The following is a 25,283-nucleotide window of genomic DNA, read 5'->3' on the forward strand; positions in this document are numbered from 1 at the left end:
GTCTCCTGAATCACGATGACGCCCTTCGTATCACCGCATCTAACGAGCCAGGTCACGAGCCGGGTCACGAGCAGGGTCAAGAGCAGGGTCACGAGCAGGGTCACGAGCAGGGTCAAGAGCAGGGTCAAGAGCAGGGTCAAGAGCAGGGTCACGAGCAGGGTCACGAGCCGGGTCACCAGCCGGGTCACGAGCAGGGTCACGAGCCGGGTCACGAGCAGGGTCACGAGCCGGGTCACGAGCCGGGTCACGAGCAGGGTCACGAGCAGGGTCACGAGCCGGGTCACGAGCAGGGTCACGAGCCGGGTCACGAGCAGGGTTACGAGCCGGGTCACGAGCCGGGTCACGAGCCGGGTCACGAGCAGGGTCACGAGCCGCTTCACGAGCCGGGTCACGAGCAGGGTCAGGAGCCGGGTCACGAGCCGGGTCACGAGCAGGGTCACGAGCCGGGTCGCGAGCCGGGTCACGGGCCGGGTCACGAGCAGGGTCACGAGCCGTTTCACGAGCCGTTTCACGAGCCGGGTCACGAGCCGGGTCACGAGCCGGGTCACGAGCAGGGTCAGGAGCCGGGTCACGAGCCGGGTCACGAGCAGGGTCACGAGCCGGGTCACGAGCCGGGTCACGGGCCGGGTCACGAGCCGGGTCACGAGCAGGGTTACGAGCCGGGTCACGAGCCGGGTCACGAGCAGGGTTACGAGCCGGGTCACGAGCCGTTTCACGAGCCGGGTCACGAGCAGGGTCACGGGCCGGGTCACAAGCCGGGTCACGAGCAGGGTCACGGGCCGGGTCACGAGCCGGGTCACGGGCCGGGTCACGAGCCGGGTCACGAGCCGGGTCACGAGCAGGGTCACGAGCCGTTTCACGAGCTGTTTCACGAGCCGGGTCACGAGCCGGGTCACGAGCCGGGTCACGAGCAGGGTCAGGAGCCGGGTCACGAGCCGGGTCACGAGCAGGGTCACGAGCCGGGTCACAAGCCGGGTCACGGGCCGGGTCAGGAGCCGGGTCACGAGCAGGGTCACGGGCCGGGTCACGAGCCGGGTCACGAGCAGGGTTACGAGCCGGGTCACGAGCCGTTTCACGAGCCGGGTCACGAGCAGGGTCACGGGCCGGGTCACAAGCCGGGTCACGAGCCGGGTCACGAGCAGGGTCACGAACCGGGTCACGAGCCGGGTCACGGGCCGGGTCAGGAGCCGGGTCACGAGCAGGGTCACGAGCCGTTTCACGAGCCGTTTCACGAGCCGTTTCATGAGCCGGGTCACGAGCCGGGTCACGAGCCGGGTCACGAGCCGGGTCACGAGCAGGGTCAGGAGCCGGGTCACGAGCCGGGTCACGAGCAGGGTCACGAGCCGGGTCACGAGCCGGGTCACGGGGCGGGTCAGGAGCCGGGTCACGAGCCGGGTCACGAGCCGGGTCACGAGCAGGGTTACGAGCCGGGTCACGAGCCGTTTCACGAGCCGGGTCACGAGCAGGGTCACGGGCCGGGTCACAAGCCGGGTCACGAGCCGGGTCACGAGCAGGGTCACGAACCGGGTCACGAGCCGGGTCACGGGCCGGGTCAGGAGCCGGGTCACGAGCAGGGTCACGAGCCGTTTCACGAGCCGTTTCATGAGCCGGGTCACGAACCGGGTCACGAGCCGGGTCACGAGCCGGGTCACGAGCCGGGTCACGAGCAGGGTCAGGAGCCGGGTCACGAGCCGGGTCACGAGCAGGGTCACGAGCCGTTTCACGAGCCGGGTCACGAGCAGGGTCACGAGCCGTTTCACGAGCCGGGTCACGAGCAGGGTCAGGAGCAGGGTCAAGAGCAGGGTCACGAGCAGGGTCACGAGCAGGGTCACGAGCCGGGTCACCAGCCGGGTCACGAGCAGGGTCACGAGCCGGGTCACGAGCAGGGTCACGAGCCGGGTCACGAGCCGGGTCACGAGCAGGGTCACGAGCAGGGTCACGAGCCGGGTCACGAGCAGGGTCACGAGCCGGGTCACGAGCCGGGTCACGAGCAGGGTTACGAGCCGGGTCACGAGCCGGGTCACGGGCCGGGTCACGAGCCGGGTCACGAGCAGGGTCACGAGCCGTTTCACGAGCCGGGTCACGAGCAGGGTCAGGAGCCGGGTCACGAGCCGGGTCACGAGCAGGGTCACGAGCCGGGTCACGAGCCGGGTCACGGGCCGGGTCACGAGCAGGGTCACGAGCCGTTTCACGAGCCGGGTCACGAGCCGGGTCACGAGCCGGGTCACGAGCAGGGTCAGGAGCCGGGTCACGAGCCGGGTCACGAGCAGGGTCACGAGCCGGGTCACGAGCCGGGTCACGGGGCGGGTCAGGAGCCGGGTCACGAGCAGGGTCACGGGCCGGGTCACGAGCCGGGTCACGAGCAGGGTTACGAGCCGGGTCACGAGCCGTTTCACGAGCCGGGTCACGAGCAGGGTCACGGGCCGGGTCACGAGCCGGGTCACGAGCAGGGTTACGAGCCGGGTCACGAGCCGTTTCACGAGCTGTTTCACGAGCCGGGTCACGAGCCGGGTCACGAGCCGGGTCACGAGCAGGGTCAGGAGCCGGGTCACGAGCCGGGTCACGAGCAGGGTCACGAGCCGGGTCACAAGCCGGGTCACGGGCCGGGTCAGGAGCCGGGTCACGAGCAGGGTCACGGGCCGGGTCACGAGCCGGGTCACGAGCAGGGTTACGAGCCGGGTCACGAGCCGTTTCACGAGCCGGGTCACGAGCAGGGTCACGGGCCGGGTCACAAGCCGGGTCACGAGCCGGGTCACGAGCAGGGTCACGAACCGGGTCACGAGCCGGGTCACGGGCCGGGTCAGGAGCCGGGTCACGAGCAGGGTCACGAGCCGTTTCACGAGCCGTTTCATGAGCCGGGTCACGAGCCGGGTCACGAGCCGGGTCACGAGCAGGGTCAGGAGCCGGGTCACGAGCCGGGTCACGAGCAGGGTCACGAGCCGGGTCACGAGCCGGGTCACGGGGCGGGTCAGGAGCCGGGTCACGAGCCGGGTCACGAGCCGGGTCACGAGCAGGGTTACGAGCCGGGTCACGAGCCGTTTCACGAGCCGGGTCACGAGCAGGGTCACGGGCCGGGTCACAAGCCGGGTCACGAGCCGGGTCACGAGCAGGGTCACGAACCGGGTCACGAGCCGGGTCACGGGCCGGGTCAGGAGCCGGGTCACGAGCAGGGTCACGAGCCGTTTCACGAGCCGTTTCATGAGCCGGGTCACGAGCCGGGTCACGAGCCGGGTCACGAGCCGGGTCACGAGCCGGGTCACGAGCAGGGTCAGGAGCCGGGTCACGAGCCGGGTCACGAGCAGGGTCACGAGCCGTTTCACGAGCCGGGTCACGAGCAGGGTCACGAGCCGTTTCACGAGCCGGGTCACCAGCCGGGTCACGAGCAGGGTCACGAGCCGGGTCACGAGCAGGGTCACGAGCCGGGTCACGAGCCGGGTCACGAGCAGGGTCACGAGCAGGGTCACGAGCCGGGTCACGAGCAGGGTCACGAGCCGGGTCACGAGCCGGGTCACGAGCAGGGTTACGAGCCGGGTCACGAGCCGGGTCACGGGCCGGGTCACGAGCCGGGTCACGAGCAGGGTCACGAGCCGTTTCACGAGCCGGGTCACGAGCAGGGTCACGAGCCGGGTCACGAGCCGGGTCACGGGCCGGGTCACGAGCAGGGTCACGAGCCGTTTCACGAGCCGTTTCACGAGCCGGGTCACGAGCCGGGTCACGAGCCGGGTCACGAGCAGGGTCAGGAGCCGGGTCACGAGCCGGGTCACGAGCAGGGTCACGAGCCGGGTCACGAGCCGGGTCACGGGGCGGGTCAGGAGCCGGGTCACGAGCAGGGTCACGGGCCGGGTCACGAGCCGGGTCACGAGCAGGGTTACGAGCCGGGTCACGAGCCGTTTCACGAGCCGGGTCACGAGCAGGGTCACGGGCCGGGTCACAAGCCGGGTCACGAGCCGGGTCACGAGCAGGGTCACGAACCGGGTCACGAGCCGGGTCACGGGCCGGGTCAGGAGCCGGGTCACGAGCAGGGTCACGAGCCGTTTCACGAGCCGTTTCATGAGCCGGGTCACGAGCCGGGTCACGAGCCGGGTCACGAGCCGGGTCACGAGCCGGGTCACGAGCCGGGTCACGAGCAGGGTCAGGAGCCGGGTCACGAGCCGGGTCACGAGCAGGGTCACGAGCCGTTTCACGAGCCGGGTCACGAGCAGGGTCACGGGCCGGGTCACAAGCCGGGTCATTCTCACACTTGCAGCGTTAGAAGTTGGTTTCATGTTTCCATCTCGAGGATCTAACGCTGCTTTAAGGAAATCATTTCATAATTCATGATTCAGCCTCTGAGACATGATGAGTCACCGCTCTGCCACAGACTCATGCTGTTTTTAAGACCGCTTTTATTTTGTTAAAATGAATAACGAGACAAATGACTGTAATATTAAATATGTTAATGAGTCTATTTTCTTTCCAATGACATTGTAATGTGGTGGTCAGCTCACATACGGCTGCCGTGGTTACGGGATCCACCATGTCTCTGGAGTGTGGTGGGTTTAGTCCTGGTTTATTCTTGGTTGAGTCTTAGTTTTACCCGGCTCTCCAAGTGGACCTTGGACTCCTGGGTCGCCTTTACACCCAGTGCATCCTGGAAGTCCCGACAGTCCAGAGTCTCCTGATTGTCCATTTGTCCCGGGAGGTCCTGCAAAGACATTCACAAGTTCAAGCACCATGCAAACGCAGACCGAAGTACGCCCTGGACTAGACCTGGTCTGGGTTCTGACCTGGAGGTCCGTAGTCTCCCTCACAGCCCTTGTCTCCAGGTTGTCCAGGACATCTAGATGAGTCCCCTGGGTCCCCTGTAAAACCACACACAATCCAGCAGAGGTTCTGGAGGATCTGCATGAAATCTAAGCAGTTCTTACCTTTAAGTCCCAAAAACCCAGGGCTCCCAGGTCCTCCATCCACGCCCGGGCAGCCCGCGTCTCCCTGAAACAGAACATACACTCACAAGGAAGCGTCTGGGGAGGAGATGTCTGGGAAGAAGGAGGAGATGTCTGGGGAGAAGAAGTACCTGGTCTCCCATTGGTCCAGGGAATCCCATGAGTCCGCGAAGTCCTTTGTGTCCTCTCTTCCCATTTGACCCTTGGAGACCTCTGAGGCCGGAAATCCCTATAGGCCCTGAAAGTCCAGGGGTCCCTGAAGTTCCTGTGAGACCAGGGGTACCAGGGGACCCAGGAAGACCCTTAAACCCTGCACAGAACACACAGTGAGTCCAGACCCCAAAAGCCCTAAACTTAACCTTAGCATAAGCATAGCCCCCAAGACAAAGTGTGAGGCGGGGCCAGGGTGGGAGCGTCGGAACTGAAGTTAAGTAAAACTTTGTACATTGTGGCTGGAGGTGCAGCAGTTTGTGTGCAGGGAGAAGAGCAGGGGAGAAAGTACACAGCCCTGTGGGACCCTGTGCTTATAGTCCCAGTGTCTGAGACATTTTTCTCCAGCTGCACACACTGACTCTGATTGGTCAGGGAGTCAGTGCTCCCCCTGCAGGTGGAGTCAGGCACGTTGAGCTGGGAGAGCAGGGGGTCCAGCAGGGGGGAGGTGAAGGACTTGTGGTGGGGGAGGATCAGGCGCTCATATGACTTCATGATCACATGTTCATGATCACATGTTCATGATCACATGATCACATGTTCATGATCACATGTTCATGATCACATGTTCATGATCACATGATCACATGTTCATGATCACATGTTCATGATCACATGATCACATGTTCATGATCACATGATCACATGTTCATGATCACATGTTCATGATCACATGATCACATGTTCATGATCACATGATCACATGTTCATGATCACATGTTCATGATCACATGTTCATGATCACATGATCACATGTTCATGATCACATGTTCATGATCACATGATCACATGTTCATGATCACATGTTCATGATCACATGTTCATGATCACATGGTCACTGTAACAAAGTCCTCTTGCTCTGCTGGATGGAAAGTTACTCAGGATGAAGTCCTTAATGACGGTCAAACCCACTGTCACTTGGTGCTTTTATGGTGCTTCAGTGTGGGAGGGGCTCTGCTGTGATGTGAGGTCACATGTGCTTCAGTGTGGGAGGGGCTCTGCTGTGACGTGAGGTCACATGTGCTTCAGTGTGGGAGGGGCTCTGCTGTGACGTGAGGTCACATGTGCTTCAGTGGGGAGGGGCTCTGCTGTGATGTGAGGTCACATGTGCTTGTGGGGAGGGGCTCTGCTGTGATGTGAGGTCACATGTGCTTGTGGGGAGGGGCTCTGATGTGAGGTCACATGTGCTTGTGGGGAGGGGCTCTGCTGTGAGGTCACATGTGCTTGTGGGGAGGGGCTCTGCTGTGATGTGAGGTCACATGTGCTTGTGGGGAGGGGCTCTGCTATGATGTGAGGTCACATGTGCTTGTGGGGAGGGGCTCTGATGTGAGGTCACATGTGCTTGTGGGGAGGGGCTCTGATGTGAGGTCACATGTGCTTGTGGGGAGGGGCTCTGATGTGAGGTCACATGTGCTTGTGGGGAGGGGCTCTGCTGTGATGTGAGGTCACATGTGCTTGTGGGGAGGGGCTCTGATGTGAGGTCACATGTGCTTGTGGGGAGGGGCTCTGATGTGAGGTCACATGTGCTTGTGGGGAGGGGCTCTGCTGTGAGGTCACATGTGCTTGTGGGGAGGGGCTCTGCTGTGATGTGAGGTCACATGTGCTTGTGGGGAGGGGCTCTGCTGTGAGGTCACATGTGCTTGTGGGGAGGGGCTCTGCTGTGAGGTCACATGTGCTTGTGGGGAGGGGCTCTGCTGTGAGGTCACATGTGCTTGTGGGGAGGGGTTCTGCTGTGAGGTCACATGTGCTTGTGGGGAGGGGCTCTGCTGTGAGGTCACATGTGCTTGTGGGGAGGGGCCTCTGGTGGTGGGATTGTCCTGGTCTTACCTCGAGGTCCTGTGAAGCCATTGGATCCGTCTGGACCAGGGGTCCCTCTGGGGCCCTTTTCCTCAATCACAGTGGTGTCCCCTGGAGGCCCTGGGGCCCCATTTGCACCTGCAGAAAGTCAGATGAGGAAGTCCATGTTTAGACCTAGTTTAGGTCTTTTTAGACCTGTTTAGACCAAGGTTAAACCATTTTAGACCCATTACCACCATGTTAGACCTACTTTGAGCCTAAATAGACCTGGTTTAGACCTGGTTTAGTCCTGGTTTAGACCTGGTTTAGTCCTGGTTTAGTCCTGGTTTAGACCTGGTTTAGACCTGGTTTAGACCTGGTTTAGAACTGGTTTAGACCTGGTTTAGTCCTGGTTTAGACCTGGTTTAGACCTGGTTTAGACCTGGTTTAGACCTGGTTTAGAACTGGTTTAGACCTGGTTTAGAACTAGTTTAGACCTGGTTTAGTCCTGGTTTAGACCTGGTTTAGTCCTTGTTTAGACCTGGTTTAGTCCTGGTTTAGACCTGGTTTAGTCCTGGTTTAGACCTGGTTTAGACCTGGTTTAGACCTGGTTTAGACCTGGTTTAGTCCTGGTTTAGACCTGGTTTAGTCCTGGTTTAGACCTGGTTTAGTCCTGGTTTAGACTTGGTTTAGGCCTCTCCTCTCAGGGGCCTCTCCTCTCAGGGGCCTCTCCTCTCAGGGGCCTCTCCTCTCAGGGGCCTCTCCTCTCAGGGGCCTCTCCTCTCAGGGGCCTCTCCTCTCAGGGGCCTCTCCTCTCAGGGGCCTTTATAAAGCTCTAACATCGTGACACTTCCATATTTAAGTTTATCTGAATTTGAACATCACTAAAACATCATTATATAAATTACATCACTAACTGAACAGAGACTGTTTTACCTTTGAGTCCCTTCAGACCCTGAGGCCCTGGGGCCCCATCTCGGCCCCTCTCTCCTCTGAGTCCAGCTGGACCTGGGGATCCTGTAGTCCCCGTGAATCCGGGCTCTCCCGGGGCTCCAACTTTTCCCTCAGAACCTCTCTTGCCTATGGCCCCTTGGGGCCCAGGTTGTCCTGGGTGTCCAGTGGAACCAATGGGCCCATGAAGTCCGGGGTATCCAGAGAATCCTGGAGAGCCAACCTTTCCCTTGGGCCCTGGGGGCCCAACACCAGGGCCCCCTGAGGGCCCAGGGGTTCCCTTCTCTCCAGTGCAACCTGCACAGACACAGACTCAGTCCACACTCCTAAGACTGCAAAGAAAGATCGACATCATACCTAGGGGTCCAATAGGCCCCTGAGGGCCCAGCAGTCCAGGTGGCCCAGGAGGTCCTGTTAATGGGGGGCAGTATGGGACAGGTCCTGGTGGTCCGACTGCACCTGGAGGCCCAATGTCCCCCACAGCTCCCCTGGGTCCTGGGGATCCTGGAAGTCCAGGGGCCCCTGAAACAAAATCAGACTGTATGACTCTTTTTGGGCCCCGTGAGATCTGTGTGTGGTGGAAGTGGGGGAGGGGTGTGTTTGTGGAGGGTATTTACCCAGGAACCCGGCTGCTCCGTAGGGGCCTGGAACTCCCTTTGGTCCTTGGAAACCCTGGGGTCCTGGGAAGCCAATAGCCCCTGGGGGCCCTACGGCAGGATCACCTGTATTACCAGGCAGTCCAGGAGCCCCAGGGAACCCAGGGGACCCTGAAACACACAGAATCATCCTCAGAGTCAATGAAATGTACCTGAGACCTCAGATGTGTGTGATATTTACCCAGTTCCCCGGAGTAACTGAACCCGTCCAGACCCTCATTTCCGGTGGCCCCTGAGGGTCCTTGGGGCCCCGCTTGTCCTATGGGCCCAGGGACACCCTTATCTCCCTGGTCTCCTTTAGGTCCCTCTGCTCCTGGCACACCTCTGAATCCAGGAGCCCCAGGCAGACCGGGCCGACCTACAACACAGAGGGCCCCAGAGTTTACAACACAGAGGGCCCCAGAGTTTACAACACAGAGGGCCCCAGAGTTTAAAACACATAGGGCCCCAGAGTTTACAACACAGAGGGCCCCAGAGTTTACAACACAGAGGGCCCCAGGGTTTACAACACAGAGGGCCCCAGAGTTTACAACAGAGAGGGCCCCAGAGTTTAAAACACATAGGGCCCCAGAGTTTACAACACAGAGGGCCCCAGAGTTTACAACACAGAGGGACCCAGGGTTTACAACACAGAGGGCCCCAGAGTTTACAACACAGAGGGCCCCAGAGTTTAAAACACAGAGGGCCCCAGAGTTTACAACACAGAGGGCCCCAGGGTTTACAACACATAGGGCCCCAGAGTTTACAACACAGAGGGCCCCAGAGTTTACAACACAGAGGGCCCCAGGGTTTAACCCAGTGAGACTTGATCCCTGGAAAATAATATAATTTTGTCTTGTATTTAGTATAATCCCCTGGTATAAACAAAGTACATCTAGTATAGTACGTGAGTAAAGTGAGTAAAGTGAGTATAGTGAGTAAAGCGAGTAAAGCGAGTAAAGTGAGTAAAGTGAGTAAAGTGAGTAAAGCGAGTAAAGTGAGTAAAGTGAGTAAAGCGAGTAAAGTGAGTAAAGTGAGTAAAGTGAGTAAAGTGAGTAAAGCGAGTAAAGCGAGTAAAGTGAGTAAAGTGAGTATAGTGAGTATAGTGAGTAAAGTGAGTATAGTGAGTAAAGTGAGTACAGTGAGTATAGTGAGTACAGTGAATAAAGTGAATAAAGTGAGTAAAGTGAGTATAGTGAGTATGGTGAGTAAAGTGAGTATAGTGAGTATAGTGAGTATAGTGAGTAAAGTGAGTAAAGTGAGTATAGTGAGTAAAGTGAGTAAAGTGAGTATAGTGAGTAAAGTGAGTAAAGTGAGTAAAGCGAGTAAAGCGAGTAAAGCGAGTAAAGCGAGTAAAGTGAGTAAAGTGAGTATAGTGAGTATAGTGAGTATAGTGAGTATAGTGAGTAAAGTGAGTATAGTGAGTAAAGTGAGTATAGTGAGTAAAGTGAGTATAGTGAGTAAAGTGAGTATAGTGAGTAAAGTGAGTATAGTAAGTATAGTGAGTATAGTGAGTAAAGTGAGTATAGTGAGTATAGTGAGTAAAGTGAGTAAAGCGAGTAAAGTGAGTATAGTGAGTAAAGTGAGTATAGTGAGTAAAGTGAGTAAAGTGAGTATAGTGAGTATAGTGAGTAAAGTGAGTATAGTGAGTATAGTGAGTAAAGTGAGTATAGTGAGTAAAGTGAGTAAAGTGAGTAAAGTGAGTATAGTGAGTAAAGTGAGTAAAGTGAGTATAGTGAGTACAGTGAATAAAGTGAGTATAGTGAGTAAAGTGAGTATAGTGAGTATGGTGAGTAAAGTGAGTATAGTGAGTATAGTGAGTAAAGTGAGTATAGTGAGTATAGTGAGTAAAGTGAGTATAGTAAGTATAGTGAGTATAGTGAGTAAAGTGAGTATAGTGAGTATAGTGAGTATAGTGAGTAAAGTGAGTAAAGTGAGTATAGTGAGTATAGTGAGTAAAGCGAGTAAAGCGAGTATAGTGAGTATAGTGAGTAAAGTGAGTATAGTGAGTAAAGTGAGTATAGTGAGTAAAGTGAGTAAAGTGAGTAAAGTGAGTATAGTGAGTATAGTGAGTAAAGTGAGTAAAGTGAGTATAGTGAGTAAAGTGAGTAAAGTGAGTATAGTGAGTATAGTGAGTATAGTGAGTATAGTGAGTAAAGTGAGTATAGTGAGTAAAGTGAGTAAAGTGAGTAAAGTGAGTATAGTGAGTAAAGTGAGTAAAGTGAGTATAGTGAGTACAGTGAATAAAGTGAATAAAGTGAGTATAGTGAGTAAAGTGAGTATAGTGAGTATGGTGAGTAAAGTGAGTATAGTGAGTATAGTGAGTATAGTGAGTATAGTGAGTAAAGTGAGTAAAGCGAGTAAAGCGAGTAAAGCGAGTAAAGCGAGTAAAGTGAGTAAAGTGAGTATAGTGAGTATAGTGAGTAAAGTGAGTATAGTGAGTATAGTGAGTATAGTAAGTATAGTGAGTACAGTGAGTAAAGTGAGTATAGTGAGTAAAGTGAGTATAGTGAGTAAAGTGAGTATAGTGAGTAAAGTGAGTATAGTAAGTATAGTGAGTATAGTGAGTAAAGTGAGTATAGTGAGTATAGTGAGTAAAGTGAGTAAAGCGAGTAAAGTGAGTATAGTGAGTAAAGTGAGTATAGTGAGTAAAGTGAGTATAGTGAGTAAAGTGAGTATAGTGAGTATAGTGAGTAAAGTGAGTATAGTGAGTATAGTGAGTAAAGTGAGTATAGTGAGTATAGTGAGTATAGTGAGTATAGTGAGTATAGTGAGTATAGTGAGTATAGTGAGTAAAGTGAGTATAGTGAGTAAAGTGAGTATAGTGAGTAAAGTGAGTAAAGTGAATAAAGTGAGTATAGTGAGTAAAGTGAGTAAAGTGAATAAAGTGAGTAAAGTGAGTATAGTGAGTATAGTGAGTAAAGTGAGTAAAGTGAGTATAGTGAGTAAAGTGAGTATAGTGAGTAAAGTGAGTATAGTGAGTAAAGTGAGTATAGTGAGTAAAGTGAGTATAGTGAGTATAGTAAGTATAGTGAGTATAGTGAGTATAGTGAGTATAGTGAGTATAGTGAGTAAAGTGAGTAAAGCGAGTAAAGTGAGTATAGTGAGTAAAGTGAGTATAGTGAGTAAAGTGAGTATAGTGAGTAAAGTGAGTATAGTGAGTATAGTGAGTAAAGTGAGTATAGTGAGTATAGTGAGTAAAGTGAGTATAGTGAGTAAATGGAGTAAAGTGAGTAAAGTGAGTATAGTGAGTAAAGTGAGTAAAGTGAGTATAGTGAGTACAGTGAATAAAGTGAATAAAGTGAGTATAGTGAGTAAAGTGAGTAAAGCGAGTAAAGTGAGTATAGTGAGTAAAGTGAGTATAGTGAGTAAAGTGAGTAAAGTGAGTATAGTGAGTAAAGTGAGTATAGTGAGTAAAGTGAGTATAGTGAGTATAGTGAGTAAAGTGAGTATAGTGAGTAAAGTGAGTATAGTGAGTATAGTGAGTAAAGTGAGTATAGTGAGTAAAGTGAGTAAAGCGAGTAAAGTGAGTATAGTGAGTAAAGTGAGTATAGTGAGTAAAGTGAGTAAAGTGAGTATAGTGAGTAAAGTGAGTATAGTGAGTATAGTGAGTATAGTGAGTAAAGTGAGTATAGTGAGTAAAGTGAGTATAGTGAGTAAAGTGAGTATAGTGAGTATAGTAAGTATAGTGAGTATAGTGAGTAAAGTGAGTATAGTGAGTATAGTGAGTAAAGTGAGTAAAGCGAGTAAAGTGAGTAAAGCGAGTAAAGTGAGTATAGTGAGTAAAGTGAGTATAGTGAGTAAAGTGAGTATAGTGAGTATAGTGAGTATAGTGAGTAAAGTGAGTAAAGTGAGTATAGTGAGTAAAGTGAGTATAGTGAGTAAAGTGAGTATAGTGAGTAAAGTGAGTATAGTGAGTAAAGTGAGTATAGTGAGTATAGTGAGTAAAGTGAGTATAGTGAGTAAAGTGAGTATAGTGAGTAAAGTGAGTATAGTGAGTATAGTGAGTAAAGTGAGTATAGTGAGTATAGTGAGTAAAGTGAGTATAGTGAGTATAGTGAGTAAAGTGAGTAAAGCGAGTAAAGTGAGTATAGTGAGTAAAGTGAGTATAGTGAGTAAAGTGAGTATAGTGAGTAAAGTGAGTATAGTGAGTATAGTGAGTATAGTGAGTAAAGTGAGTATAGTAAGTATAGTGAGTATAGTGAGTAAAGTGAGTATAGTGAGTAAAGTGAGTAAAGCGAGTAAAGTGAGTATAGTGAGTAAAGTGAGTATAGTGAGTAAAGTGAGTATAGTGAGTAAAGTGAGTATAGTGAGTATAGTGAGTAAAGTGAGTATAGTGAGTATAGTGAGTAAAGTGAGTATAGTGAGTAAAGTGAGTAAAGTGAGTAAAGTGAGTATAGTGAGTAAAGTGAGTATAGTGAGTACAGTGAATAAAGTGAATAAAGTGAGTATAGTGAGTAAAGTGAGTATAGTGAGTATGGTGAGTAAAGTGAGTATAGTGAGTATAGTGAGTATAGTGAGTAAAGTGAGTAAAGTGAGTATAGTGAGTAAAGCGAGTAAAGCGAGTAAAGCGAGTAAAGTGAGTATAGTGAGTATAGTGAGTAAAGTGAGTATAGTGAGTATAGTGAGTATAGTAAGTATAGTGAGTATAGTGAGTAAAGTGAGTAAAGTGAGTATAGTGAGTACAGTGAATAAAGTGAATAAAGTGAGTATAGTGAGTAAAGTGAGTATAGTGAGTATGGTGAGTAAAGTGAGTATAGTGAGTATAGTGAGTATAGTGAGTAAAGTGAGTAAAGTGAGTATAGTGAGTAAAGTGAGTAAAGCGAGTAAAGCGAGTAAAGCGAGTAAAGCGAGTAAAGTGAGTAAAGTGAGTATAGTGAGTATAGTGAGTAAAGTGAGTATAGTGAGTATAGTGAGTATAGTAAGTATAGTGAGTATAGTGAGTAAAGTGAGTATAGTGAGTAAAGTGAGTATAGTGAGTAAAGTGAGTATAGTGAGTATAGTGAGTATAGTGAGTAAAGTGAGTATAGTGAGTATAGTGAGTAAAGTGAGTAAAGCGAGTAAAGTGAGTATAGTGAGTAAAGTGAGTATAGTGAGTAAAGTGAGTATAGTGAGTAAAGTGAGTATAGTGAGTATAGTGAGTAAAGTGAGTATAGTGAGTATAGTGAGTATAGTGAGTAAAGTGAGTATAGTGAGTATAGTGAGTATAGTGAGTAAAGTGAGTATAGTGAGTATAGTGAGTATAGTGAGTAAAGTGAGTATAGTGAGTAAAGTGAGTATAGTGAGTAAAGTGAGTATAGTGAGTATAGTGAGTAAAGTGAGTATAGTGAGTATAGTGAGTAAAGTGAGTATAGTGAGTATAGTGAGTATAGTGAGTAAAGTGAGTATAGTGAGTATAGTGAGTATAGTGAGTAAAGTGAGTATAGTGAGTAAAGTGAGTATAGTGAGTAAAGTGAGTAAAGTGAGTATAGTGAGTAAAGTGAGTAAAGTGAGTATAGTGAGTACAGTGAATAAAGTGAATAAAGTGAGTATAGTGAGTAAAGTGAGTATAGTAAGTATAGTGAGTATAGTGAGTAAAGTGAGTATAGTGAGTATAGTGAGTAAAGTGAGTAAAGCGAGTAAAGTGAGTATAGTGAGTAAAGTGAGTATAGTGAGTAAAGTGAGTATAGTGAGTAAAGTGAGTATAGTGTGTATAGTGAGTATAGTGAGTAAAGTGAGTATAGTAAGTATAGTGAGTATAGTGAGTAAAGTGAGTATAGTGAGTAAAGTGAGTAAAGCGAGTAAAGTGAGTATAGTGAGTAAAGTGAGTATAGTGAGTAAAGTGAGTATAGTGAGTAAAGTGAGTATAGTGAGTATAGTGAGTAAAGTGAGTATAGTGAGTATAGTGAGTAAAGTGAGTATAGTGAGTAAAGTGAGTAAAGTGAGTATAGTGAGTAAAGTGAGTATAGTAAGTATAGTGAGTATAGTGAGTAAAGTGAGTATAGTGAGTATAGTGAGTAAAGTGAGTATAGTGAGTATAGTGAGTAAAGTGAGTATAGTGAGTAAAGTGAGTAAAGTGAGTAAAGTGAGTATAGTGAGTAAAGTGAGTAAAGTGAGTATAGTGAGTACAGTGAATAAAGTGAATAAAGTGAGTATAGTGAGTAAAGTGAGTATAGTGAGTATGGTGAGTAAAGTGAGTATAGTGAGTATAGTGAGTAAAGTGAGTAAAGTGAGTATAGTGAGTAAAGTGAGTAAAGCGAGTAAAGCGAGTAAAGCGAGTAAAGTGAGTAAAGTGAGTATAGTGAGTATAGTGAGTAAAGTGAGTATAGTGAGTATAGTAAGTATAGTGAGTAAAGTGAGTAAAGTGAGTATAGTGAGTACAGTGAATAAAGTGAATAAAGTGAGTATAGTGAGTAAAGTGAGTATAGTGAGTATGGTGAGTAAAGTGAGTATAGTGAGTATAGTGAGTAAAGTGAGTAAAGTGAGTATAGTGAGTAAAGTGAGTAAAGCGAGTAAAGCGAGTAAAGCGAGTAAAGCGAGTAAAGTGAGTAAAGTGAGTATAGTGAGTATAGTGAGTAAAGTGAGTATAGTGAGTATAGTGAGTATAGTAAGTAAAGTGAGTATAGTGAGTAAAGTGAGTATAGTGAGTATAGTGAGTAAAGTGAGTATAGTGAGTAAAGCGAGTAAAGCGAGTAAAGCGAGTAAAGTGAGTAAAGTGAGTAAAGCGAGTAAAGCGAGTAAAGCGAGTATAGTGAGTAAAGTGAGTATAGTGAGTATAGTGAGTATAGTGAGTAAAGTGAGTAAAGTGAGTATAGTGAGTAAAGTGAGTAAAGTGAGTATAGTGAGTAAAGTGAGTAAAGCGAGTAAAGCGAGTAAAGCGAGTAAAGCGAGTAAAGTGAGTAAAGTGAGTATAGTGAGTAAAGTGAGTATAGTGAGTATAGTGAGTATAGTAAGTATAGTGAGTATAGTGAGTAAAGTGAGTATAGTGAGTAAAGTGAGTATAGTGAGTATAGTGAGTAAAGTGAGTATAGTGAGTATAGTGAGTAAAGTGAGTATAGTGAGTAAAGTGAGTAAAGTGAGTATAGTGAGTACAGTGAATAAAGTGAATAAAGTGAGTATAGTGAGTAAAGTGAGTATAGTGAGTATGGTGAGTAAAGTGAGTATAGTGAGTATAGTGAGTATAGTGAGTAAAGTGAGTAAAGTGAGTATAGTGAGTAAAGTGAGTAAAGCGAGTAAAGCGAGTAAAGCGAGTAAAGTGAGTAAAGTGAGTATAGTGAGTATAGTGAGTAAAGTGAGTATAGTGAGTATAGTGAGTATAGTGAGTATAGTAAGTATAGTGAGTATAGTGAGTAAAGTGAGTGAAGTGAGTATAGTGAGTACAGTGAATAAAGTGAATAAAGTGAGTATAGTGAGTAAAGTGAGTATAGTGAGTATGGTGAGTAAAGTGAGTATAGTGAGTATAGTGAGTATAGTGAGTAAAGTGAGTAAAGTGAGTATAGTGAGTAAAGTGAGTAAAGCGAGTAAAGCGAGTAAAGCGAGTAAAGCGAGTAAAGTGAGTAAAGTGAGTATAGTGAGTATAGTGAGTAAAGTGAGTATAGTGAGTATAGTGAGTATAGTAAGTATAGTGAGTATAGTGAGTAAAGTGAGTATAGTGAGTAAAGTGAGTATAGTGAGTAAAGTGAGTATAGTGAGTAAAGTGAGTATAGTGAGTAAAGTGAGTATAGTAAGTATAGTGAGTATAGTGAGTAAAGTGAGTATAGTGAGTATAGTGAGTAAAGCGAGTAAAGTGAGTATAGTGAGTAAAGTGAGTATAGTGAGTAAAGTGAGTATAGTGAGTAAAGTGAGTATAGTGAGTATAGTGAGTAAAGTGAGTATAGTGAGTATAGTGAGTAAAGTGAGTATAGTGAGTATAGTGAGTATAGTGAGTAAAGTGAGTATAGTGAGTATAGTGAGTATAGTGAGTAAAGTGAGTATAGTGAGTATAGTGAGTATAGTGAGTAAAGTGAGTATAGTGAGTAAAGTGAGTAAAGTGAGTAAAGTGAGTATAGTGAGTAAAGTGAGTAAAGTGAGTATAGTGAGTACAGTGAATAAAGTGAATAAAGTGAGTATAGTGAGTAAAGTGAGTAAAGTGAGTAAAGTGAGTAAAGTGAGTAAAGTGAGTAAAGTGAGTATAGTGAGTAAAGTGAGTATAGTGAGTATAGTGAATAAAGTGAATAAAGTGAGTATAGTGAGTATAGTGAGTATAGTGAGTAAAGTGAGTAAAGTGAGTAAAGTGAGTATAGTGAGTAAAGTGAGTAAAGTGAGTATAGTGAGTATACTGAATAAAGTGAGTATAGTGAGTATAGTGAGTATAGTGAGTATAGTGAGTAAAGTGAGTATAGTGAGTAAAGTGAGTAAAGTGAGTAAAGCGAGTAAAGCGAGTATAGTGAGTATAGTGAGTAAAGTGAGTATAGTGAGTAAAGTGAGTATAGTGAGTAAAGTGAGTAAAGTGAGTAAAGTGAGTAAAGTGAGTATAGTGAGTATAGTGAGTATAGTGAGTATAGTGAGTATAGTGAGTAAAGCGAGTAAAGCGAGTATAGTGAGTATAGTGAGTAAAGTGAGTATAGTGAGTAAAGTGAGTATAGTGAGTAAAGTGAGTAAAGTGAGTAAAGTGAGTAAAGTGAGTAAAGTGAGTATAGTGAGTATAGTGAATAAAGTGAGTATAGTGAGTAAAGTGAGTATAGTGAGTGAAGTGAGTAAAGTGAATAAAGTGAGTAAAGTGAGTATAGTGAGTAAAGTGAGTAAAGTGAGTATAGTGAGTATAGTGAGTATAGTGAGTAAAGTGAGTATAGTGAGTATAGTGAGTAAAGTGAGTATAGTGAGTAAAGTGAGTAAAGTGAGTATAGTGAGTATAGTGAGTATAGTGAGTATAGTGAGTATAGTGAGTATGGTGAGTAAAGTGAGTATAGTGAGTATAGTGAGTAAAGTGAGTAAAGTGAGTATAGTGAGTATAGTGAGTATAGTGAGTATGGTGAGTAAAGTGAGTATAGTGAGTATAGTGAGTAAAGTGAGTATAGTGAGTATAGTGAGTAAAGTGAGTATAGTGAGTATGGTGAGTAAAGTGAGTATAGTGAGTATAGTGAGTAAAGTGAGTATAGTGAGTATAGTGAGTAAAGTGAGTATAGTGAGTATAGTGAGTATGGTGAGTATAGTGAGTATAGTGAGTAAAGTGAGTATAGTGAGTATAGTGAGTAAAGTGAGTATAGTGAGTATAGTGAGTATAGTGAGTATAGTGAAAAACTAGAATCAAATTGTTACTCCGCCCATGCACGCTCTTTTACCTGCTAAAGAGGCCCACGCCCAAAAAGTCAAGAGTTTGTGATTCGTTTGTGCTTTTTCTTGACAGTCGTAAAACGAGGGACAGAGTTAGTTCTAGTGAAGTGCCACAGTGTGTAGGTCTTTCTAAAGGCCAGAGGGGGCGCCAGAGAGAGAAGTATTCACTTTTATCAACATTCATTTTGTCTCCAGACAATGGACCAATGTTTAATGCATCACATCTGTGTCCAGTACACACAGGGACATGCAGACTGTTGGAGAGGGTGTGGCAGCAGGAGGCAAACCACTATCATGTATTTGGGCCTCAGGACTTTGTGTTTGGGCCTCCGGACTCTGTATTTGGGCCTCAGGACTGTATTTGGGCCTCAGGACTCTGTGTTTGGGCCTCAGGACTTTGTGTTTGGGCCTCAGGACTCTGTATTTGGGCCTCAGGACTCAGTGTTTGGGCCTCAGCACTCTGTATTTGGGCCTCAGGACTCAGTGTTTGGGCCTCAGCACTCTGTATTTGGGCCTCAGGACTCTGTGTTTGGGCCTCAGGACTCTGTGTTTGGGCCTCAGGACTCTGTATTTCGGCCTCAGGACTCTGTGTTTGGGCCTCAGGACTCTGTATTTCGGCCTCAGGACCCTGTGTTTGGGCCTCAGGACTGTATTTGGGCCTCAGGACTCTGTGTTTGGACCTCAGGACTCTGTGTTTGGGCCTCAGCACTCTGTATTTGGGCCTCAGGACTTTGTGTTTGGGCCTCCGGACTCTGTATTTGGGCCTCAGGACTGTATTTGGGCCTCAGGACTCTGTGTTTGGGCATCAGGACTCCGTGTTTGGGCCTCAGGACTCTGTATTTGGGCCTCCGGACTCTGTATTTGGGCCTCAGGACTCTGTGTTTTGGCCTCAGGACTCTGTATTTGGGCATCAGGACTCTGTTTTTGGGCCTCAGTACTCTGTGTTTGGGCCTCAGAACTCTGTGTTTGGGCCTCAGGACTCTGTGTTTGGGCCTCAGGACTGTATTTCGGCCTCAGGACCCTGTGTTTGGGCCTCAGGACTCTGTGTTTGGGCCTCAGGACTCTGTGTTTGGGCCTCAGGACTGTATTTGGGCCTCAGGACTCTGTGTTTGGGCCTCAGGACTCTGTGTTTGGGCCTCAGGACTCTGTGTTTGGGCCTCAGGACTCTGTATTTCGGCCTCAGGACCCTGTGTTTGTACCTCAGGACTCTGTGTTTGGGCCTCAGGACTCTGTATTTGGGCCTCAGGACTCTGTATTTCGGCCTCAGGACTCTGTGTTTGGGCCTCAGGACTCTGTGTTTGGGCCTCAGGACTCTGTATTTGGGCCTCAGGACTGTATTTGGGCCTCAGGACTCTGTATTTGGGCCTCGGGACTGTATTTGGGCCTCAGGACTCTGTGTTTGGGCCTCAGGACTCCGTGTTTGGGCCTCAGGACTCTGTATTTGGGCCTCAGGACTCTGTTTGGGCCTCAGGACTGTATTTGGGCCTCAGGACTGTATTTGGGCCTCAGGACTCTGTGTTTGGGCCTCAGGACTCTGTGTTTGGGCCTCAGGACTCTGTATTTGGGCCTCAGGACTCTGTGTTTGGGCCTCAGGACTCTGTGTTTGGGCCTCAGGACTCTGTGTTTGGGCCTCAGGACTCTGTGTTTGGGCCTCAGGACTCTGTATTTGGGCCTCAGGACTCTGTGTTTGGGCCTCAGGACTCTGTGTTTGGGCCTCAGGACTCTGTGTTTGGGCCTCAGGACTGTATTTGGGCCTCAGGACTCTGTGTTTGGGCCTCAGGACTCTGTGTTTGGGCCTCAGGACTCTGTGTTTGGGCCTCAGGACTCTGTGTTTGGGCCTCAGGACTCTGTATTTCGGCCTCAGGACCCTGTGTTTGTACCTCAGGACTCTGTGTTTGGGCCTCAGGACTCTGTGTTTGGGCCTCAGGACTCTGTGTTTGGGCCTCAGGACTCTGTATTTGGGCCTCAGGACTCTGTGTTTGGGTCTCAGGACTCTGTGTTTGGGTCTCAGGACTCTGTGTTTGGGTCTCAGGACTCTGTGTTTGGGTCTCAGGACTCTGTATTTGGGTCTCAGGACTCTGTATTTCGGCCTCAGGATTCTGTGTTTGGGCCTCACGACTCTGTATTTGGGCCTCAGGACTCTGTGTTTGGGTCTCAGGACTGTATTTGGGCCTCAGGACTCTGTGTTTGGGCCTCAGGACTGTATTTGGGCCTCAGGACTGCATTTGGGCCTCAGGACTCTGTGTTTGGGCCTCAGGACTCTGTGTTTGGGTCTCAGGACTCTGTATTTGGGCCTCAGGATTCTGTGTTTGGGCCTCACGACTCTGTATTTGGGCCTCAGGACTCTGTGTTTGGGTCTCAGGACTGTATTTGGGCCTCAGGACTCTGTGTTTGGGCCTCAGGACTGTATTTGGGCCTCAGGACTGCATTTGGGCCTCAGGACTCTGTGTTTGGGCCTCAGGACTCTGTGTTTGGGCCTCAGGACTCCTGCCATGGACACAACCAGCAGCTCTCTCTGGAGCCTCCTCCTGCTGCAGTGAAAAAGGCTCTAACATTGTACTGGACATTCGCAAAATGGTTAAAAGATTATATTCTGACTTAATCTGTAAATGGAAAAATGTGACAAACTGTGGCCAAAGTGTGACGTTTCTTGGGGTTTTGTTGGCTTTTATTTTTCTTTTTTTTGCTTTATTATTTGCTGGATTTCTACTGTTTTTATTCTATGTCGTTTCTCTCTCTGGTCTCTTGTGTTTGTTTATATGTTGCTAAATGAAAAATAAATGAAAAAGAGAACTTTTATAAGTATAATCACAAAATGAATGAATGAATGCTGCTGATACAGATAAATAAAGGAAAAAGGAAAAATGGAACATTGCATCATCTTCGAACAAAAACAGACTGCTGTAATCGGGAGATTAAAATATCTTGGTGTAGATGTGTTTTTAGAATTTGATTTTGATTTCCTCATAACTTAATTAAAAAGTAATACAGAAACATGAAATGTTAAAAAGTTAGGCACAGACCTGTGTTTCCAGCGTCGCCTTTCTCCCCTGGAGCTCCAGGATTCTTCGGAACACATGGGAGACGCTCTCCTGGAACAGAACCAGACCAATGTCAAGATGGTCTGGCTCTTGACATTGCACACAGACACAGACTCATGGCAAATCCATAGATGTTAACATCATTTTAGCATCTTATTTTAATGCATATTTTCCTGTTCTGTGACTTTGAATTGCCTTGTGTAAGAATTGTGCTCTACAAATAAACTTGCCTTGCCCAGATTCTCCTGTAACTCCTGCTCACAGCAGGTCCTAAAAGCTCCATAAAAAGCTTTAACTGGTTCAAAATGCAGCAGCAAGATTACAAACAGGAACTAAAAGAAGAGAGCACTTTACGCCGGTGCTGGAGTCTCTTCACTGGCTCCTGTCCAGTTTAGAATCACATTTGAACTCCTCCTCCTGATTTACAAAGCCATAAATGACATGGCCCCTCCCACCTCAAAGATGCTATAGAACCATATCATCCAATCAGAGCTCTTCACTCTCAAAATGCTGGCCTTCTGCTGGTGCCAAGAGTCTCTAAAAGTACAGTAGGAAGTCGAGCCTTCTGGTGGTGCCAAGAGTCTCTAAAAGCACAGTAGGAAGTCGAGCCTTCTGGTGGTGCCAAGAGTCTCTAAAAGCACAGTAGGAGGTAGAGCCTTCTGGTGGTCCCAAGAGTCTCTAAAAGCACAGTAGGAAGTCGAGCCTTCTGGTGGTGCCAAGAGTCTCTAAAAGCACAGTAGGAAGTTGAGCCTTCTGGTGGTCCCAAGAGTCTCTAAAAGCACAGTAGGAAGTTGAGCCTTCTGGTGGTCCCAAGAGTCTCTAAAAGCACAGTAGGAGGTAGAGCCTTCTGGTGGTGCCAAGAGTCTCTAAAAGCACAGTAGGAGGTAGAGCTTTCTGGTGGTCTCAAGAGTCTCTAAAAGCACAGTAGGCGGTAGAGCCTTCTGGTCGTCCCAAGAGTCTCTAAAAGCACTGTAGGAGGTAGAGTCCTGTCCATGTTAAAGAGGCGACACAGTCTCTTCATTTAAGTCCAGGCTTAAACGTTCCTCTTTGAAATGACTTATGTTCAGACCAGTTAGGAACAGAAATATAAAGCTACAGTTTCAGCTCCACTGCCCTAGGAGCAACTCTGGGGGAAGTATGGCAGCTTGAGCTCTATCCTCTGATTAAGACTACTTATTCTATCAACAATATTTTAATTTTTAGTTCTCTTGTCTCTGTTCATTGCTGGTCACATATTTTTCTACTTCTTCTACTGTTTTGGACACTGCTGATGCTGTTTCAGTGATGATTGGAACTTAGATCCTCACATGTGGACCTCAACCTGTTCCTGCTCCTGTTCCTTCACTCAGCAATTACCTTTGGACCCTGGAGGCCCAGGGGTTCCTGGGGCTCCCGGAGGACCAGCATCTCCAGTGGGGCCTCTGTCTCCCACAGCCCCAGGGACTGATGGCCCCACAGGGCCCACGGGTCCAGGAAAGCCCTTAGGTCCAGATTGGCCCCTAGGTCCTGAGTCGCCAGTAAACCCAGGCACACTGTCGCCCTGAAACACAGAGCAGCAGCACAGGAGTTTAAACCAGGACAAGACCAGGTCCATCCCTGAAGGTCGTCTCCTACTGGAGAACTGCTGCAGGTGAGGAACATTCAGCTGCAACATGACATACAAACCTCACTGACCATGTGGAAAGACAAACCCAGTGGTCATGGAGAACATGTCAGTGTGTGGGAAGGATCATTGGCATCGAGCAGAGAAAACATCTGAAGAGAAGAAGAAACTAAAGTACTCCAGATCTGAGCCCCAGTGAGAATGTTTGGGACGAGCTGGAGAAGGCTTTGTGCAGTGGGCACTCTCCCATAATGCAACGCTGGCACTCTCCCATAATGCAACGCTGGATGGAAATAAATATTTTGTAACAGAGCGTGTGCCCCTTTTTTCTAATGGGACAAGCAGTGTAATATTTAAATTTAAGTCTTACATTATCAGACCATGCTGGTCCCCAGGTACCAGCATGGACATCCTCACATGGTCCCCAGGTACCAGCATGGACATCCTCACATGGTCCCCAGGTACCAGCATGGACATCCTCACATGGTCCCCAGGTACCAGCATGGACATCCTCACATGGTCCCCAGGTACCAGCATGGACATCCTCACATGGTCCCCAGGTACCAGCATGGACATCCTCACATGGTCCCCAGTACCAGCATGGACATCCTCACATGGTCCCCAGGTACCAGCATGGACATCCTCACATGGTCCCCAGGTACCAGCATGGACATCCTCACATGGTCCCCAGGTACCAGCATGGACATCCTCACATGGTCCCCAGTACCAGCATGGACATCCTCACATGGTCCCCAGGTACCAGCATGGACATCCTCACATGGTCCCCAGGTACCAGCATGGACATCCTCACATGGTCCCCAGGTACCAGCATGGACATCCTCACATGGTCCCCAGGTACCAGCATGGACATCCTCACATGGTCCCCAGTACCAGCATGGACATCCTCACATGGTCCCCAGGTACCAGCATGGACATCCTCACATGGTCCCCAGGTACCAGCATGGACATCCTCACATGGTCCCCAGGTACCAGCATGGACATCCTCACATGGTCCCCAGGTACCAGCATGGACATCCTCACATGGTCCCCAGTACCAGCATGGACATCCTCACATGGTCCCCAGGTACCAGCATGGACATCCTCACATGGTCCCCAGGTACCAGCATGGACATCCTCACATGGTCCCCAGTACCAGCATGGACATCCTCACATGGTCCCCAGGTACCAGCATGGACATCCTCACATGGTCCCCAGTACCAGTATGGACATCCTCACATGGTCCCCAGGTACCAGCATGGACATCCTCACATGGTCCCCAGTACCAGCATGGACATCCTCACATGGTCCCCAGTACCAGCATGGACATCCTCACATGGTCCCCAGTACCAGCATGGACATCCTCACATGGTCCCCAGTACCAGTATGGACATCCTCACATGGTCCCCAGGTACCAGCATGGACATCCTCACATGGTCCCCAGTACCAGCATGGACATCCTCACATGGTCCAGTCCACGAAGTCGTGACTTTCACTGCTGCTGGAAATATCCTCCCGTTGTCTCCATCGTCATGACGATGTCAAATATAATCTGCCTCCTCAATACTGCCATATTTGTGATTGACAGGTCAGTCCCCAAACACGTGATAGTGGTTTGCCACCGGACAGCTCCACCGGACAGCTCCACCGGACAGCTCCACCGGCAGCACCAGCACCACCGGACAGCTCCACCGGCAGCACCAGCACCACCGGGCAGCACCACCGGGCAGCACCACCGGGCACCGGGCAGCACCACCGGGCAGCACCACCGGGCAGCACCACCGGGCAGCACCACCGGGCTGCACCACCGGCAGCACCAGCACCACCGGGCAGCACCACCGGGCAGCACCACCGGGCACCGGGCAGCACCACCGGGCAGCACCACCGGGCTGCACCACCGGGCAGCACCACCGGGCAGCACCACCGGGCTGCACCACCGGGCAGCACCATCGGGCAGCCCCGGCCTCAGATGGGCAGGGGGGCATGATTGTGTTCAAAGGTTAAAATACTTCTTGGATGTGAAGCTCATGGTTATATAAGTGCTGGTTACTGCGTCTCTCCCACGTGACTCTGTGGGGCACACAACTGCTCCCCCCATCCCAGGCCGTGTGCTTTCCCCCCGATCCCCTCGATTAGGCCGTGTGCTTTCCCCCCGATCCCCTCGATTAGGCCGTGTGCTTTCCCCCAGATCCCGTCGATTAGGCCGTGTGCTTTCCCCCCGATCCCCTCGATTAGGCCGTGTGCTTTCCCCCCGATCCCGTCGATTAGGCCGTGTGCTTTCCCCCATATCCCGTCGATTAGGTCGTGTGCTTTCCCCCCGATCCCGCCGATTAGGCTATGTGCTTTCCCCCCGATCCCGTCGATTAGGCCGTGTGCTTTCCCCCCGATCCCGTCGATTAGGCCGTGTGCTTTCCCCCCGATCCCGCCGATTAGGCCGTGTGCTTTCCCCCCGATCCCCTCGATTAGGCCGTGTGCTTTCCCCCATATCCCGTCGATTAGGCCGTGTGCTTTCCCCCCGATCCCCTCGATTAGGCCGTGTGCTTTCCCCCTGATCCCGTCGATTAGGCCGTGTGCTTTCCCCCCGATCCTGTCGATTAGGCCGTGTGCTTTCCCCCAATCCCGTCGATTAGGCCGTGTGCTTTCCCCCCGATCCTGTCGATTAGGCCGTGTGCTTTCCCCCCGATTCCGTCGATTAGGCCGTGTGCTTTCCGCCCGATCCCGTCGATTAGGCCTTGTGCTTTCCCCCCGATCCCGTCGATTAGGCCGTGTGCTTTCCCCCCGATCCCCTCGATTAGGCCGTGTGCTTTCCCCCCGATCCCGTCGATTAGGCCATGTGCTTTCCCCCCGATCCCGT

General features: G+C 49.5%; 1 protein-coding gene across 1 annotated transcript in view; it reads right to left on the reverse strand.

The window, feature by feature from the left end:
- LOC140369439 (uncharacterized) overlaps nt 1–25,283 on the reverse strand; it is a 77,058-nt gene that overhangs the window by 27,793 nt on the left and 23,982 nt on the right. The window contains exons 3-12 of the mRNA XM_072456786.1: nt 22,186–22,369; nt 20,812–20,880; nt 8,700–8,876; nt 8,480–8,629; nt 8,220–8,384; nt 7,848–8,159; nt 6,963–7,070; nt 4,994–5,235; nt 4,767–4,881; nt 4,577–4,684 (exon numbers count right to left, since the gene is read on the reverse strand). Of these exons, the coding sequence (XP_072312887.1) occupies nt 4,577–4,684; nt 4,767–4,881; nt 4,994–5,235; nt 6,963–7,070; nt 7,848–8,159; nt 8,220–8,384; nt 8,480–8,629; nt 8,700–8,876; nt 20,812–20,880; nt 22,186–22,369 (1,630 nt within the window). The remainder of the gene's footprint in view (nt 1–4,576; nt 4,685–4,766; nt 4,882–4,993; nt 5,236–6,962; nt 7,071–7,847; nt 8,160–8,219; nt 8,385–8,479; nt 8,630–8,699; nt 8,877–20,811; nt 20,881–22,185; nt 22,370–25,283) is intronic.

Source organism: Eucyclogobius newberryi, unplaced genomic scaffold (genome assembly GCF_026437365.1).
Source record: "Eucyclogobius newberryi isolate DKJ021-1_F unplaced genomic scaffold, fEucNew1.0.hap1 SCAF_20, whole genome shotgun sequence".
NCBI classification, from domain to species: domain Eukaryota; kingdom Metazoa; phylum Chordata; class Actinopteri; order Gobiiformes; family Gobiidae; genus Eucyclogobius; species Eucyclogobius newberryi.